Raw genomic sequence first — 17,506 nt, 5'->3', positions numbered from 1 at the left:
ACTCTAAACCTAACCATAACCCTACCACTAAATCTAATCCTAAATCGAACAGTAATAACAGCAAGTGAGACTCTTGTGAGGCTTAATCCGGCAGAGTGTTACCTTCTAGACACAGCCCAACCCTGTCAGCCCAACTTAGCCCAACTAAGTCTAAATGAGTCCTCTAATTCAATAAGAACTTAATTCCTGGGGTCAGACAGCTGGTAGTCCCACCAAGAGTGCTGCCCCTGGAGTTAGGTACTTATCCAAATCAAATGGCAAGCACCTCGCAGCAACGCCGGGGATGCGTAACTTTAGCGTTTACTTTACATGACTTTACACAATGCACAAAATCTCTAATATCAATAAAATCTCAATTGAATTGAATTGTACAATTATTAGATATATCACCCCATCCAATCTTGTAAACCTCACGCCTTCCACCCCGTTCAGCTCACAGACGTTTCTTCCCAGTGTGGTCTCGAGTGAGTCCTCACCCGAAGACAAACAAACCTGAAGAAACACGGCCCTTACATACAGTAGCCCTGAGACGTTCCATCACACATACCCAGCTTTATGATGTCACACAGGGAGAGCTCTAAATTTTCTGATAGATGCCATAATAGTGTAAGAATGCCGCAGATGAGTGTGTGCGCACACGTGAGCAGGGTCAGAATAATTATTAAACAAACTAGAACTTTAAACCCCAAAATCCTCCTCTTTACAAGAATTGAACAGCGCAACGAGGCAAAAACATTCTGGATCTACTCTACTCAACAAAGACATTCAGATAAATATTGGTGCATCTCGATGTGAAGGCAGCCTCTCCAGTTTTTATTAATTAAATTGATCATTTATCTCTTTTATAGACTCATATGGACCTCAAAATTTAACCCACAAACTACAATAATGGTGTCAACCAAAAACAACTTATTACATATAAAATGAGCCGTCAAAAATTATCATATATTAAATAACTGAAGGCGACATCAAATACAACTGCAGCATAAATAAAATAGGCAAAAAGTAAACTAATATGTAAATAAATAAATAAAAAGTAAAATCTGCACAACACGCCATGTCACGATTTTTCGTGGGCACAAGCTACATGTATTTTTATTATTATTATTATTTCAGTGTGTTAAATGAAACACACCTTTCATATCTGCATGTGGTTCAGTATGGATATACAATATCTCACCTCTGGGCAGCGGTTCAGTCTGTCTCTCTCTCTCTCTCTCTCTCTCTCTCTCTCTCTCACTCTCTCTTCCTCTCTCGCTCACTCTTTCTCTCTCTCATTGTGTTTGTGTGTATTTTGCTGGTGTTTATTGGATCTGTATAAAGTGTGCTGTGTTTTTCAGGCTTGTACTCTGGCCAGACGCAATGCTGAGGTTTTCCTCAAATACATCCACCGGAATAATGTCAGCACTCAGGGCTCGTCTGGAAACACCCGTGGTCCTGAGCAACAGGTCAAAGGTCAGCACTCATATTCTGGATGAATTAAATTGGCTTTAGATATGCCCATCATGATATACACTGATCAGCCACAACATTAAAACCACCTACCTAATATTTTGTAGATCCCCCTCGTGCCACCAAAACATCTCCAACCTGCCTCTCAGGATAGCATTCTGACATAATATTCTTCTCATCACAGTTGTACAGAGCGGTTATCTGAGTTACTGTAGACTTTGTAAGTTCACACCATTCTGGCCATTCTCTGTTGACCTCTCTCATCATCAAGGCATTTCCATCCACAAAACTGTCCCGCACTGGATGTTTTTTGTTTTTGGCAGCATTCAGATTAAACTCTGTGTGAAAATCCCAGAATATCAGCAGTTACAGAAATACTCAAACCAGCCTGTCTGGCACCAACAATCATGCCATGAGCCAAATCACGGAGATCACATTTTTCCCCATTCTGATGGTTGATGTGAACATTAACTGAAGCTCCTGACCCATATTTTATGCACTGCTGCCACACGATTGGCTGATTAGATAATCACATGGATGATTGTTGGTGCCAGATGGGCTGGTTTGAGTATTTCTGTAACTGCTGATCTTCTGGGATTTTCTCGAGAGTTTACTCCGAATGGTGGCAAAAACATCCAGTGAGCGGCAGTTCTGTGGATGGAAATGTCTTGTTGATGAGAGAGGTCAACAGAGAATTCAGATAACCGACCTGTACAATTGTGTTGAGAAGAATATCATATCAGAATACTATGCTGAGAGTGCGGGTTGGCGCTATTTTGGTGGCCCGATGGGGACCTACACAATATTATGCAGGTGGTTTTAATGTTGTGGCTGATCGGTGTGTGTCCAGTTATTTTAATATGAGGATGGGCTGATTTTTTTCACTAGTTATAATTTCCATTCAGGCATGAATTTTTCCATGTTAGTTGAATTATTATATAGTCAAATCTATGTATGTACACCTAAAACATGCATCATGTATTTTACAGCCATCCTAAATGAACTGCTGCAGAGGGAGAACAGAGTTCTGCATTTCTGGACGATGAAGAAGCGATGTTTGGAGCAGTGTCAACAGTACATAGTGTTTGAACGCAGTGCCAAACAGGTGAATACACAGAACAACACTGTGTGTGTGCGTGTGTGCGTGCGTGCGTGCGTTTGAGTAGCTGCACTTTATTTGTTTCTTTGTGTGTTTCTCTCTATGCATTGTAAAATGATGTAACCTGGAATTGTTAACTAAAGGGGCTATTTCTAATTGATCTAGCTAACCCTATCAGTGTTGTGTTTAATATGCAGAATTTTTTTAGCTTGTGTTTTAGACACCACTAATAATCTGTACTTGTTCTGATGTAATTAGCTTGCACAGTAGCTCACATGGTAGAGCGCTTGCCAGGTTTCAAGACTGCTCAAGAATGCAAGTTGAAACATGACACTGCATCATTAAAGCAACATGGAAAGCCCTGCTTGTTTCTGAAAATGTGCTTTTTATTTCGCTTATACATTTTAAAACACTATCGTTGGGTTAAGGGGTTGGTTGGGTTGTCTTTTTTATTGTCTTTACCCCAAACACTATTGGTTAGGTTTGGGGTAAAGTTTTTGTTAAGGGATGCACATCTTCCTCATAAACCTCCAAGTCCACTCTCAAAATCTCATCTCAATACTTCATTTCACTGGGTTTTGGCGCCCTCAGCTGGACATTCCACTTTCAAAAAAGGAGCCCAATGCGTATACACCACGTAAATTACGTTTTGCAAAAACGTAGCAATACCCACGCAATTTACCCAGGCCCAAAATATTATTATTTATGTATAATTTAAACATGAAATGGAATATGTTTCTGTTCATGTGTATGTCTCTTTGTGATTCGGTGATTGATAAAGGCTGTACGCCTCCTATAGATTCATTGACAGGAAAAAACGAGTGTATGACTTGTGTGCGACAATGAACAAGAAGTAAAAATATATATTATTTTGAATTTGTTAAGTTTAAGTGTTTTACCCAACACTGAACCCAATGTAATCAGGTTGATTTAGTTATTTAAAAAAATATTTGTAACTTGAATTAAATCAGTTAATTTATGTTACCACGCAATGCAAATTTTTAAGTTATCAACAAAATGTTTGCGTCTGTGCGTGCGTGCGTGCGCGTGTGTGTTTGTGCGTGCGTGCGTGTGTGTGTTATGTTTTATTTTTTTTATTTTTTTATGTAAAAGCACATTTTTGTTTTTATAGACAAAACATTTATTAAGTGTACATTGAAAAAAGGTTAACCTAAAATGTGCTTTGTGTGGTAACATCTAACATAACAATAATAAAATATTTATTTATTTCTATTTCTAATATCAAACTAGCTTTTTGATGAAGGCTTTACATTGTTAATGGATATCTGTATATACTGTACATAGACATTATGGTAACACTTAACATTAATGTTCCATTTATCAAGGGATTATAAAGGGATTCATTAATGACTAATAAATGCATTATTCTGTCATTTACAAATGCATTATAAATCATTTATATGCAGTTTTAGCAAACATGCAGAAAAAGAGAAGCTTTCATCCAATCCTTGACAAATAATGAGTATTTTAACTTACACGGTATGAATGATTAAAGGGATAGTTCACCCAAAAAAGTTACAGTCAGTCATTGTTTATTCACCTCTGTGTTGTTAAAAGCCAATATGTCTTTCTTTCTTTTTCTTGACACAGGGAGAAAATGTGAAAACCTTTTGTTCTCAGTGATGTCATACAATGGCAGTTTATGGTGACCACATCTTCAAGCTTCAAAAGGAATCAAAAGTATAATTAAGAAGTCAAAAAAAAAATATTTTTAATGAAAGCATACGATGAGGTTTAATGAGAAATAAACTGAAATCTAATGTATTATTTAGTGAAACTGTTGACCGACCGTTGCTCTCCTCTGTGCATTCATGAAATTGCACGAGACCAGTGGTTCACACAGCCCGCTGGCGAAATGGGGCGTTCAAGTGAAAATGCATTTTGTTTATGACATCTCTCAGCACAATATCTTTTCTCAGTTTCTTTTTTTGTGTTAAGTAAAAGAAAGTCATGTGGTATAACGACACAGGGGTAAGTAAACAATGACAGTATTTTAATTTGGGGGTGAACTATCCCTTTAATAAATGTAGTTATTCATACTTACATAAAAAACAAACATAAAATGCCTTAATTAATAATGTATGCAACAACAACAAAAAAGACTATTATAGTGATAATAAACATTATTTGTGTTAATATTAATGACTGTATTGTCTATGACAGTCTATACTGAACTTTATGTAAATAGGTTTCTAATGTTGGCAACTCCTTAATAAATGCATCATATGTGTTATATTAAGGTACATTTCCATAAGTTACTAATGTTGAATAAGTGTTATTAAGACTTTATGACAGGTGATGTACAATAGCTCACTATGAATATAAGTAGGATATGTCAAATAAATATAAATGGAATATAAATATGAATGAATAGTTGAATATGCTCATGATTGTATTGCCACAATAGAGAGTAATGGGGCAGGTTTAACTGTTCATAAGGTGAATAGCCTGAGGGAAGAAACTGTTCTGGTGGCTAACTGTTCTGATGCTCAGCCCTCTGTAGCGTTGACCAGAGGGCAACAGTTCAGAAAGATAGTGTGCTGGGTGAATGGGGTCCAAAGCAATTTTTCCAGGCATTTTCCTCACTCTGTAGGTGTACAGTTCTTGGAGGGTGGGAAGGTGAGAACCAATGTTCTGCTTAGCAGTCCAGACTATCCTTTAAAATCTTCTGATGTCGGACTTGGTAGCTGATCCAAACCAGACAGTTATTAGATAGACTCAATGACTGCTGAGTAGAACTGTATCAGCAGCACCTGTGGCAGGTTGAAGTTCCTCAATTGGCGAAGGAAGTACAACCTCTGCTGGGCCTTTTTCACAATGGAGTCAATGTGGGTCTTCCACTTCAGGTCCTGTGAGATGGTAGTGCCTAGAAACCTAAATGACTCCACTGCTGCCACAGTGCTGTTTAGAATGGTGAGCGGGGTCAATGTTGGGGTGTTCCTCCTAAAGTCCACTCTCATCTCCACTGTTTTGAGTGTGCTCAGCTCCAGGTTGTTTTGACTGCACCAGTGAGCCAGCCGTTCAACCTCCTTTCTGTATACAGACACATCATCATCTTGGATGAGGCCGATGGCAGTAGTGTCGTCTGAAAACTTCAGGAGCTTGACAGAGGGGTCCGTGGCAGTGCAGTCATTTGTGCACATGGAGAAGACTAGTGGGGAGAGCACACATCCCTGGAGGGCACAGCACTGAATGTAAATGTGCTGGAAGTCTCACTAGCTGCTTCCTGTCCATCAGAAAGCTGGTGATCCACTGACAGATAGACGTGGGAACAGAGAGCTGTGTTAATGTATTCCATATGAGAGAAGGCATGATGGTGTTGAAAGCCAAACTGAAGTCCATAAATAGGATCCTTGCATAAGTACCTGGTCTGTCTAGATGTTGCAGTATGTAATACAGTCCCATATTGAATGAATCATCCACAGACCTGGTTGCTCGATCCTGAAAAAGTCCAGTGATGTCCTTCAGTTGGGCCAACACCAGTCTCTCAAATGACTTTATGACCACAGATGTCAAGGCGATAGGTCTGTAGTCATTAAGTCCTGTAATCTTGGGTTTCTTTGAGACAGGGTTGATGGTGGAGCATTTGAAGCAACAGAGATCAGTGTTTATTTTTGTATTTCAGTATTCTGCTACTGTGTATTCTCTGATTAAGGGCAGATTTTACATTTCAGTCATAGGATGCCTACCTAAAAAGTCTCTGTTGAGTGCTTCGCCTTAGGTAGACTCCAGATCTCACAGGGCACAGTAGACTTCAGAACTGATCTGATTGGTGTGTTAATTTGGATTATGATTTGATGGCATCTCTAGGCATTAGAGTGGATAGAGGAGGCAGGAGAGGTCTATCTTACCACTCACAAGAGCCCTGGAGTCTCAGTGGAGAAAACTCAGGAACTGCTGAAAGAATATGAAGAGTTCTGCATCTCTGCCAAGGTACAGGGACACAAACCTCTCTTCTCTCTCTTTATCTCATGAACCAATTAAAGATGGACTTCTCACTGAGGGACATTTATAGACCTGTCTTTAGAGATCACTTCTGCACGAGGTGTGTTTACCATAAACAATCAAACCACACACTCACACACGTCATATTCATGTGTCACACAGCAAACTAAAGAGAGAGTGAAGATGTTGATCCAGTTGGCAGATAATTTTGTGGAGAAGGGACACATGCATGTCACCGAGCTGAAGAAATGGGTGACGACAGTGGGCAAGCGCTACAGAGATTTCTCCCTACGTATGGGCAAATATCGCTGCAGTCTGGAGAACACGCTGGGCATCAGCTCTGAGGTACACCTTGCGTACATTTCTTACCTTACTGCTATATTTTAGACATTGCATTGTTTGCAAGGCAGCACTGTATTAATATCCCTCGAACGTTCTGCATATTCTTTTAGATCATTGCAGTTTTAGGTAGGTTCTTACTCTCTCTCTCTCTCACTCTCTCTCTCTCTCTCTCTCTCTATGTGTGTGTGTGATTCAGGATAATAAGGATCTGGAGTTGGATATCATTCCTGCAAGTCTGACCGACCCTGAGGTCAAACTGCGTGACCCCAACCATGAGGTGAATGAGGAGAAGAGGAAATCAGCCCGCAAGAAAGAGTAAGTGATTGTACACAGCCTTTAGGAAAAGAACGACTACTTTAGGGACATACAGTAACAGGCATGTGATGTGCATTTGTAATCAGTTTCTTGTTTGTGTTGTTACAGGTTCATAATCGCAGAACTGTTACAGACAGAAAAGGCCTATGTGAGGGACATACGTGAATGCTTAGAGGTTATTGTTTCAGTTTTATTCATGATAACCATTTACATGTTTTGAATTGTATAGGAAGCAGAAGTAATAAAGCGCAACAGTCTGGTTCAAAATCGTAATCATTTTCTCCATAGAGGAAAATTTATGATAATTACTAATGGTATATGATAACTAATAATCAGAAAAAAGATATACAGAACTACACTCCCAAGAGGCACTATGAATGACCTTATCGAGCTGGTCTTCCAACACTCTCAAACTACTTGGCCAATATATACAGTACTGTGCAAAAGATGTGTCAATAGAAAATAAACTCAGCAAAAAAAGAAACATCCCTTTTTCAGGACACTGTATTTAACATTTTGTAAAAATCAAATAACTTTACAGATCTTTATTTTAAAGGGTTTAAACAATGTTTTCCATGCTTGTTCAATGAACCATAAAACATTTATGAACATGCACCAGTGGAACGGTCATTAAGACACTAACAGCTTACAGATGGTAGGCAATTAATGTCACAGTTTTAAAGCGTTAGGACACTAAAGAGACCTTTCTACTGACTCTGAAAACCACCAAAAGAAAGATGCCCAGGGTCCCTGCTCATCTGCGTTAACATACCTTAGGCATGCTGCATGGAGGCATGAGGACTGCAGATGTGGCCAGGGCAAGTGGCAGACCACGTGTAACAACACCTGCACAGGATCGGTACATCTGAATATCACACCTGCGGGACAGGTACAGGATGGCAACTGCCCAAGTTACACCAGGAATGCACAATCCCTCCGTCAGTGCTCAGACTGTCCGCAATAGGCTGAGAGAGGCTGGACTGAGGGCTTTTAGGCCTATTGTAAGGCAGGTCCTTACCAGACATCAACTGCAACAACGTCGCCTATGGGCACAAACCCACCTTCGCTGGACAGGACTGGCAAAAAGTGCTCTTCACTGATGAGTCCTGGTTTTGTCTCACCAAGGGTGATGCAACGTTTATCGTTGAAGGAATGAGAGTTACACCGAGGCCTGTACTCTGGAGTGGGATCGGTTTGGAGGTGGAGGGCCCGTCGTGGTCTGGGGCGGTGTCACAGCATCATCGTACTGAGCTTGTTGTCATTGCAGGTAATCTTAACGCTGTGCGTTACAGGGAAGACATCTTCCTCGACTCATGTGGTACCCTTCCTGCAGGCTCATCCTGACATGACCCTCCAGCATGACAACGTCACCAGCCATACTGCTCGTTCTGTGCATGATTTCCTGCAAAACAGGAAAGTTATGGCCAGAGTGTTCTGCCATGGCCAGTGAAGAGCCTGTCTGGGACCTGTTGGATCGGAGGGTGAGGCTAGGGCCATTCCCCCAGAAATGTCTGGGAACTTGCAAGTGCCTTGGTGGAAGAGTGGGGTAATATCTCACAGCAAGAACTGGCAAATCTGGTGCAGTCCATGAGGAGGAGATGCACTGCAGTACTTAATGCTGCTGGTGGCCACACCACTTTTGATCTTGACACATTATTCAATTTCTGTTAGTCACATGTCTGTGAAACTTGTTCAGTTTATGTATTAGTTGTTCAATCTTTTTAAGTTAAGTTTGCTGAAAATAAAAGCAGTTAAAGTGGGAGGACATTTCTTTTTTGCTGAGTTTATAAATGACTCACACACATTACTTTTGCAAATAAAAAAGATTAGAATAGAAGAACAGGGATCCCTGCAACAGATGGCATTGAACATCATGTCAGTCTGAAATTACATAACGAGACAGAAGCAATTGAGACAGCCGAAATAGATAGAAGATAGGGTCGTGATCATACACACCCGGTCCCTTATCAGGCTTATCAAGCCTCCAAGAGGGATAAAGGCCGAGGATTGTGCGGGAAAGGAGGAGGCGAGAACCGGCTTGACAATATAAATAATAGTTTAATTATCAACTGAAACAAACACAAACACACATGACGGACATGTCCGTATACTATCTCTCTCTCTCGCACAATCCTCCGCAGTCGGACTTTATCCCTCTCGGAGGCTTGATTAGCCTGATAAGGGACCGGGTGTGTATGATCACGACCCGGCCCCGCCCTCCGCCCTGCCACATATATATTTATAAAACTTAATATATTCATTACACTTCAAATCAGCTGTATTTCGTCCCACTACCAGCTGCGTATTTCATTTATTTAATTAGTTAAATTAGGGCCATGCATGTAACTAGCATGTCACTGTCTTAGAAATATGCCAGACATGCATCAAGGATGCAGTTAATATGCAAAAGAATGTACAAATGGCCCATATTTCAATTCTTCTCATTCATTACATAAAGCCCATTTACACTAACAAATTCTTACAAATAGGCAGTCTTCATTATATAATAGGATGCAGGATGCGCAATAAATGCAGAAGAAAGTCCTAATTAAATTGCACTTGAACCAGCCGATTAGTGCTTTGCACGTGCATTTTTGTCAACCCAGTTGCGCCTAGATGTTGTGCATGATTGCAAGAAAAAAATCTAAATTTCATGGCCATGCCCACTAACTTTGTGCTCATGACTTCAAGCATATTTCAGCGCTTAAGACTTAGCACTCATTAAATGTGTCCTGTATAATTGATCTGGTCCTGATCACCCTGTCAGGTTTATTTTGCAATAATGACAGGTTGACTGCACATTATAAAAAGGGTTCATTTCATATTTTCCTTGATATTTTGAAATAAAATAGCCTGATGTGCTATGAAAACACAACTCAAAATTCCTCAGTCCAATAAGAACATTTATTTAGACTAAGCTGCAAAACAGCTCATGTAAAGTGTAAATGTAAAATATTATGCACAGAAAGCTAAAGGCCTTTGCTAAAGGTCCTTGTCTTGTATTTATTAGACGTATCTGTGGGAGATGACCAGTGGAGTGGAAGAAGTACCTCCAGGAATCACCAACAAAGAGCAAATCATCTTCGGGAACATTCAGGAGATTTACGACTTCCACAATAAGTCAGTTTCTGCACTTAATTAAAGCAAAAGTTAACAAATTGATTTAACAGCCCTTTGAGCTTTTTACCAGCATACAGATAGTTTTCTTAATCTGACAGATGAAGAGATTAATAATATGCTTTCCAATTAAATTATAGGCTAAATATACAGATTTGTGTTCTATGACAATTGTGCTTCCCATGTGATATGAAAATTAGCTGCTGTAGTGATCAACACTCATTTGCATATTGCTTTGTTGTGTTGTAGTATATTCCTGAAAGAGCTGATTAATTATGAGCAGTTACCAGAGGATGTGGGCCATTGCTTTGTCACATGGGTGAGTAAAACACATGTTTATCCAACACCTGCATGTCATTTCGATTGTTCAAAAAAGTGATTATTATTAGTACCAATTTCTGCATACGCAAAGCTACAAATTAGAGATGCATAATAAATCTACCAATTTTATACTATATTGACCAATTTTAGCTTAATTTATTTTTATAACTATTAGCTTCAGTGTATGATTAGGTTGATATCGAGCTTTTTCCACATTTAAACAGTAAGCCTGAATTAACATAAATTATTCAAATATTCAACACCAGTTTAACAGTTTATCAGATGAGAAATTATAACAGGTGTGCAATTGGAAATGTATTTGACATTCATTAATCACAGACAAAATCACTGAAATTGTTTTAAATGAAATTGTAGGCAAGTTTGTATTTGATATAGCAATATCATGCTTGTGTCTTTGTGTTTCAGGCTGATAAGTTTAATATATATGTGAAATATTGCAAAAATAAACCAGATTCCAGTCAACTCATTCTGGAGCATGCTGGGAGTTTTTTTGATGTAAGTACATATGCATTTGCTTACATGTTTATGTGTTTAAGTCTCCTCATCTGAAATGGCATGTTGTGTATGTTCAACAGAGGTCAGTAGATGAAGCCAGTGAGTCACTGGCTCTGAACACGTCAGTGTAGCACAAGGTAGTGAATAGTCACAGAAATAGATGGCATAGGTCTGTGTGTGTGTGTGTGTGTGTGTGTGTGTGTGTGTGTGTGTGTGTGTGTGTGTGTGTGTGTGTGTGTGTGTGCGTGTATTTATCACTTTGTGGGGACCAAATGTCCCCATAAGGATAGTAAAACCCGAAATTTTTGACCTTGTGGGGACATTTTGTCGGTCCCCATGAGGAAAACAGCTTATAAATCATACTAAATTATGTTTTTTGAAAATGTAAAAATGCAGAAAGTTTTCTGTGAGGTTTAGGTTTAGGGGTAGGGTTAGGTTTAGGGGATAGAATATAAAGTTTGTACAGTATAAAAACCATTATGTCTATGGAAAGTCCCCATAAAACATGGAAACACTACGTGTGTGTGTGTGTGTGTGTGTGTGTGTGTGTGTGTGTGTGTGTGTGTGCGTGTGTGCGTGTGTGTGCGTGTGTGTGTGTGTGAGAGAGAATAATGTGTTTATGTGATAATTAGTGTATTATGGTTGGTTTTGTGTGTTCTGAGCAGGAGATACAGAAGAGACATGGTCTGACTAACTCCATATCATCATACCTTATCAAACCTGTGCAGAGAATCACCAAATACCAGCTGCTGCTCAAGGTACTACATATGAGTGTGTGTTTCCCTGGTGTCAAAGCATTCAAACTGAAAGTCAAATGTAGTGTTAATTGTGCCATGTAGTGTAGTGTGCAGTACAGTACAGTACAGTATGTGTGCTTGTAGGAGCTGCTGTCGTGCTGTGAAGAGGGCAAAGGTGAAATTAAAGATGGGCTGGAGGTCATGCTGAGTGTTCCAAAGCGAGCCAACGATGCCATGCATGTCAGCATGCTAGAAGGTAAATATACAGACAAAAACACACATTAACTGTGTTTTGGAAAGCTGCAAACCACCATAATACACTTATTATTACATCTGCAGTGTTCAGTTTGTATACTGTGCATAGTACCGTATGCAAATTGAATTCATAGTATGAATTGAGTACTTAGATGACCAAATATTTTTGCTAAAATGTGCAGCATTCAAGAGAGCAACAAATTAAACAGAATGCAGGTGTCTGGAGGTGTGCTTTTAAGTTTTACGTTTTAACTTTTTAATTTCACACGGTGTCTAAAAAATGCAGCTGCCCTGTTTGAGATGATGAATAAACAGACGAGACGCAACAGTCAAAGATCATCTACATAGGAAAATAATAGAAAAACACTTTTGGTGTGAACAGCCCTACTCAATTTATAGTCCTAATAATAATATTTTAATAAATGTTTTTTCAAATACATTTTTAAATAAAAACATTTATTTCAATAATTTATTAGTGTGACCATTTTATTTTTACATGTTTTAAATAATAATACATCTTTTTTTATTAATTAGAATGAGCTTTATCAGAATGAGCTTTATAAAGCTAATTCCAATAAAGCTCATTCTAATTAATACAATAAAAGATTTATTATTATTTTCAAAATGTAAAAAATTTAATTTAATTTGTGTTGGTGACAGAAGCTTCTAGTGCACAAACAATACAACAACAAGACAGGGATAATAAAAAATAGAATAAAAATAAAAACCAAATAGATAATATATATATATATATAGATGTTCTTTGGGACAGGGATGATGGTGGTGCGTTTGAAGCAGTAGGGAACTTCATGCTGCTCCAGTAGTCTGTTGAAGATCTGTGTGAAGATGGGGGCCAACTGGTCAGCACAGGATTTTAGACAAGTGGGTGAAACACCATCTGGGCCCTGTGCTTTCCTTGTCTTTTGTTTCCGGAAGACCTGGCACATCTATGTATATATATATCCTCTTCTGCCATAACATTCCCTGGATAAATATAGATATAAATAGACTTACACCGTGTCCTAACTACACGCGACGCGATAAAATTCCAGCGACAGCAAGTGTGTCTGTCCACACTAGACGCGACACGACTGTGAGACGCCACACGTCAATCAAAAATCACAGCCATTCAGAACAGCGTGTGGGCGGAGTCTCTCTGTGAAAGCGCACTGCTGGCCCGCACTCGCATTGGAAATGGTGTGCACAGCTCGGACTACTGTCATTGTCATTGCGACTCCCCACCCTGCCTGTATTTCAGTAGATTGTCTGGAATGACACCCCTGGATACAGGGACACAAATCGTCATGCCTATTCACTCTACTTTACATTGAAAATAAAGCGGAATTTGTTTTACACAGGTTGATGCGTCATTAGTAGCCTACTATAGCTAAATGCTACATTCATTCATTCATTCGCTGTAGATGAAAGTCTAAACTTAACTTACCATGTGTATTCAATGCTTCAGCTATACTTCTCCAGACGGAATCCTTTTTCCTGATGTCTTTGTGGAATTTGTGGGATTTATCATAGAGAATTGAATGCCTTTGAACTCGACAATCAGTTCCTCGTTCGTCCATGTTTGATGATTAAATATTCATGACACGCAGAACTTCCATCCAATGAGATCTCTGTGTGGGCGGATCTGTCAGCCGCGACGTCGCAGAAATAGGAACCGTTTCTAAATTATAAAGTTCACGTGTCGCCGTCGCGTCTGGTTAGGACAAAAACGCTGATTAACATGGAAAAGATACCTTTTATTGCGTGTCGCGGCATCGCGTCGCGTGTAGTTAGGACACGGTGTAAGCTGTGTATTGCACATCATTACTTCACAATGGGGCAATTTTCACTGTTCATGGGATGGATAGCCTGAGGGAAAAAACTGTTCTTGTGCCTGACGGTTCTGAAGTGCTCTGTAGTGCTCTGTAGCCAGAAGTTAATAGTTCAAAGAGGTAGTGGGCTGGGTGAGTCCAGAGTGATTTTCCAGCCCTTTTCCTCACTCTGGAAGTGAACAGTTCTTGAAGTGAGGGTAGGGGGCAACCCTACCTGGATTTTCACTCAGCAGTCCAAACTTTACTTTGTATTCTTCTGGTGTCCGATTTCATAGCTGAACCAAACCAGACAGTTTTTGAAGTGCAGAGGACAGACTCAATGACTGCTGAGTAGAACTGTATCAGCAGCACCTGCAACAGGTTGAACTTCCTCAGCTGGCAAAGGAAGTACAACCTCTGCTGGGCCTTTTTCACAATGGAGTCAATGTGGATCTCCCAATTCAGGTCCTGTAAGATGGTAGAGCCCAGGAACATTAATTACTCTATTGCTGCCACAGTGCTGTTCAGAATTGGGTCAATGTTGGGGTGTTCCTCCTACATTCTACTATCATCTCCACTGTTTTGAGCGTGTTTAGCTCCAGGTTGTTTTGACTGCACCAGACAGACAGCTGTTCAATCTCCCATCTGTATGAAGGCTCATCATCATCCTGAATGAGGCTGATGACAGTAGAGTCATCTTTGACAGAGGGGTCTTTGGAGATGCAGTCAATTGTGTACAGGGAGAAGATCGTGCAGGTGCATATGTCCCTGGTTTGCCCAGATGTTGCAGGATATGATGCAATCCCATGTTGGCTGCATCATCCACAGACCTGTTTGCTCGATAAGAACATTTAAGGGGATCCAGAAAGGGTACAGTGATGTCCTTCAGGTGGGCCAAAACCAGTCTCTCAAATGACTTCATGACCATAGACTTCAGAGCTACGAGTCTGTAGTCATTAAGTCCTGTGGTTGGGGGTTTCTTTGGGACAGGGATGATGGTGGTGTGTTTGAAGCAGTAGGGAACTTCATGTTGCTCCAGTAGTCTGTTGAAGATCTGTGTGAAGATGGGGGCCAACTGGTCAGATTTTAGACAAGTGGGTGAAACACCATCTGGGCCCTGTGCTTTCCTTGTCTTTTGTTTCCGGAAGACCTGGCACATCTTCACAGATCTTAAATGCAGTTTGAGTAGCAGGAGGGGAGAGAAGGATGGTTGCAGGAGGTGTTGGTGTTTGTGTGAAGACAAGGTCAGACTGGGTGTGGGGTGTGAGACTTGGCTTTTCAAATCTGAAGTAAAACACATCCAGGTTTTCAGCCAGTTGTTGATTCCCTACAGTGTTGGGGGATGGTGTCTTGTAGTTTGTAATGTCTTTTAGGCCACTCCACACTGATGCAGGGTCATTAGCTGAAAACTTGTTTTTCAGCTTCGCAGAGTAGCCTCTTTTAGCCACTCTTATCTCTTTTGTGGGTGTGTTTCTGGCCTGATTGTACAAGATTTTATCCCCACTCCTGTAAGCATCCTCTTTAGCCTGATGAAGCTGCCTGAGTTTTGCTGTAAACCATGGTTTGTCATTGTTGAACATTAAATAAGTCCTAGAAGGAAAGCACATATCCTCACAAAAACTGATATATGATGTCACATTATCTGTGAGCTCGTCCATATTGGTGTCTGCAGCTTCAAAAACACTCCAATCAGTGCAGTCAATGCAGGCTTGTAGTTCCAGCTCTGCTTCATAGGTCCCTCCATTTACAGTCTTTACTACAGGTTTAGCTGATGTTAGTTTCTGCCTGTAGGTCAGAACCAGACAATTATCAGGGAGTTCCAAAGCTGCTCTAGGGACAGAGCGATATGCATTCTTTAATGTTGTGTAGCAATTATCCAGTATATTTCTGTCTCTGGTGGGGCATGTAATGTGCTGTCTGTATTTTGCCAGTTCACGGGTGAGATTGGCTCTGTTAAAATTGCTAAAAAAAAATACTAAACACAGGACAAACAAGCAAAAACAACAAAAGAATTGGAGAACTCCACACGAGGCTGATATACATGGTGCCATCTTGTATAACATTAATTATTATTAATTAAAGACCCAAACCAGGCCCTGATAGTTCTTTGGTTCCCACTGGGCTCGGGTTGGGTAGCAGACCTCTAGAAGTAATATCATCCCTTATTTTTAACATCTATTTCTTGATTTATAATTTGATCAGACTGTCAAACAAATTGAGATGTAAAATAAAAAAGCACAGGCAGAATTCAATTTATACTGTGCTATGGAGCCCCAAAGAGGTTGTTGTGGGGGAAAAATTGTAGTGGGAGGGAAAACATAATTAAAGCTTTTGCGTGCTCTCGAAAAACATTTGTGTTCCCACACAAATTATTTAGCAAAACTTGTGCTTCAATATATGCATTCCCGCACTGTAGGCTATTGCATTTATGAGAGATTAGTCAATATGGCATGTTAATGTAATTTTTAGCTGTGTAGTCTTTATTTTTGCACATTCTTAAATTGAGGATTATGCTTTGTGCATAGCCTACATTTTACACCTGTCTTTAGGACTTCATTCTTTACATTGCACAAGCATTCTCTTGTAATTTTGTGGGAGAGAGCAACGTTTTTCAAGAAAATACCAATTTTATCAAGCAATGTTTTACAACAGCATGCAATATAATTATTTATATTACTCCATTCCTACAAAAAAATTAATTCCCACCACTATTTCCCCTTTATGAGCTCCATACTGCGCAGTATTCAGTAAGAAGTATACTAATCCATTGCAAATAAGCCATCACTTGCTTTTCTAGTGATATTTACATAACTCATATGACCATTTGACCTTTAACATGACCATTTGTGACCTCAGGTTTTGATGAGAATCTGGATGTCCAGGGTGAACTCATTCTGCAGGACACCTTCCAAGTGTGGGACCCCAAATCGTTGATCCGTAAGGGACGAGACCGACACCTCTTCCTATTCGAGAACTCCCTCGTCTTCAGCAAAGAGATCAAAGACTCGGCAGGACGATCTAAATACATTTTCAAGAACAAACTACTGGTACTTCAAAAACACTATCTCACTAGATACACTCTCCTTCAAAACCTAGTGAGCTGCATACATGTACAGCATTTTAAGGCAACAGGCTGTCATTGCAAAATCTGTTCCAAACAGTAGACAGCAACATTGTGTTGGCTTATGAGATGTGTTGCCCACATTTTAAGGCACATGTGTCCTTCACAGAATGAATTTCAATGAGCTCAGTGAAAAAAGTACTATTTTAATCAGTATTTATTTGAGCAGTATTTTTTATGCTTATTAGACTCACATTGTTAGCTTAGCATCATGCTAACTTCAGACTTTATTGGAATCAAATGTGTGTCAACTGCCCACTTCATGCAACATTACAACAACTAGGCATGTTTCAAATTATGTATCAAACAGGGGCCTGTACCATGAAGCCAGTTGAACAAACTCTGTTTTACAGGATTGGTTTTGAGTTGGCATAACTAAAACAATCCAATCAGGCTTAATTGGTAACATAATGCTGCTCATCAACTTTCTCTGTCAACTCAGGCTTTGATCCTAAGT

At 39.8% G+C, this 17,506-nt stretch overlaps 1 protein-coding gene across 1 annotated transcript in view; it reads left to right on the top strand.

The window, feature by feature from the left end:
* kalrna (kalirin RhoGEF kinase a) overlaps positions 1 to 17,506 on the top strand; it is a 281,969-nt gene that overhangs the window by 172,886 nt on the left and 91,577 nt on the right. Inside the window, exons 19-30 of the mRNA XM_052148011.1 lie at positions 1,341 to 1,455; positions 2,442 to 2,557; positions 6,383 to 6,505; positions 6,680 to 6,862; positions 7,056 to 7,174; positions 7,283 to 7,349; positions 10,185 to 10,294; positions 10,541 to 10,610; positions 11,039 to 11,128; positions 11,794 to 11,886; positions 12,010 to 12,121; positions 16,785 to 16,975. Of these exons, the coding sequence (XP_052003971.1) occupies positions 1,341 to 1,455; positions 2,442 to 2,557; positions 6,383 to 6,505; positions 6,680 to 6,862; positions 7,056 to 7,174; positions 7,283 to 7,349; positions 10,185 to 10,294; positions 10,541 to 10,610; positions 11,039 to 11,128; positions 11,794 to 11,886; positions 12,010 to 12,121; positions 16,785 to 16,975 (1,389 nt within the window). The remainder of the gene's footprint in view (positions 1 to 1,340; positions 1,456 to 2,441; positions 2,558 to 6,382; positions 6,506 to 6,679; positions 6,863 to 7,055; positions 7,175 to 7,282; positions 7,350 to 10,184; positions 10,295 to 10,540; positions 10,611 to 11,038; positions 11,129 to 11,793; positions 11,887 to 12,009; positions 12,122 to 16,784; positions 16,976 to 17,506) is intronic.

The sequence above is a fragment of the Xyrauchen texanus genome, chromosome 18 (assembly GCF_025860055.1).
Source record: "Xyrauchen texanus isolate HMW12.3.18 chromosome 18, RBS_HiC_50CHRs, whole genome shotgun sequence".
Classification (NCBI taxonomy): Eukaryota; Metazoa; Chordata; class Actinopteri; order Cypriniformes; family Catostomidae; genus Xyrauchen; species Xyrauchen texanus.
Note: the sequence above shows the minus strand (reverse complement) of the source record. Positions and strands in the feature narration are given on the sequence as shown.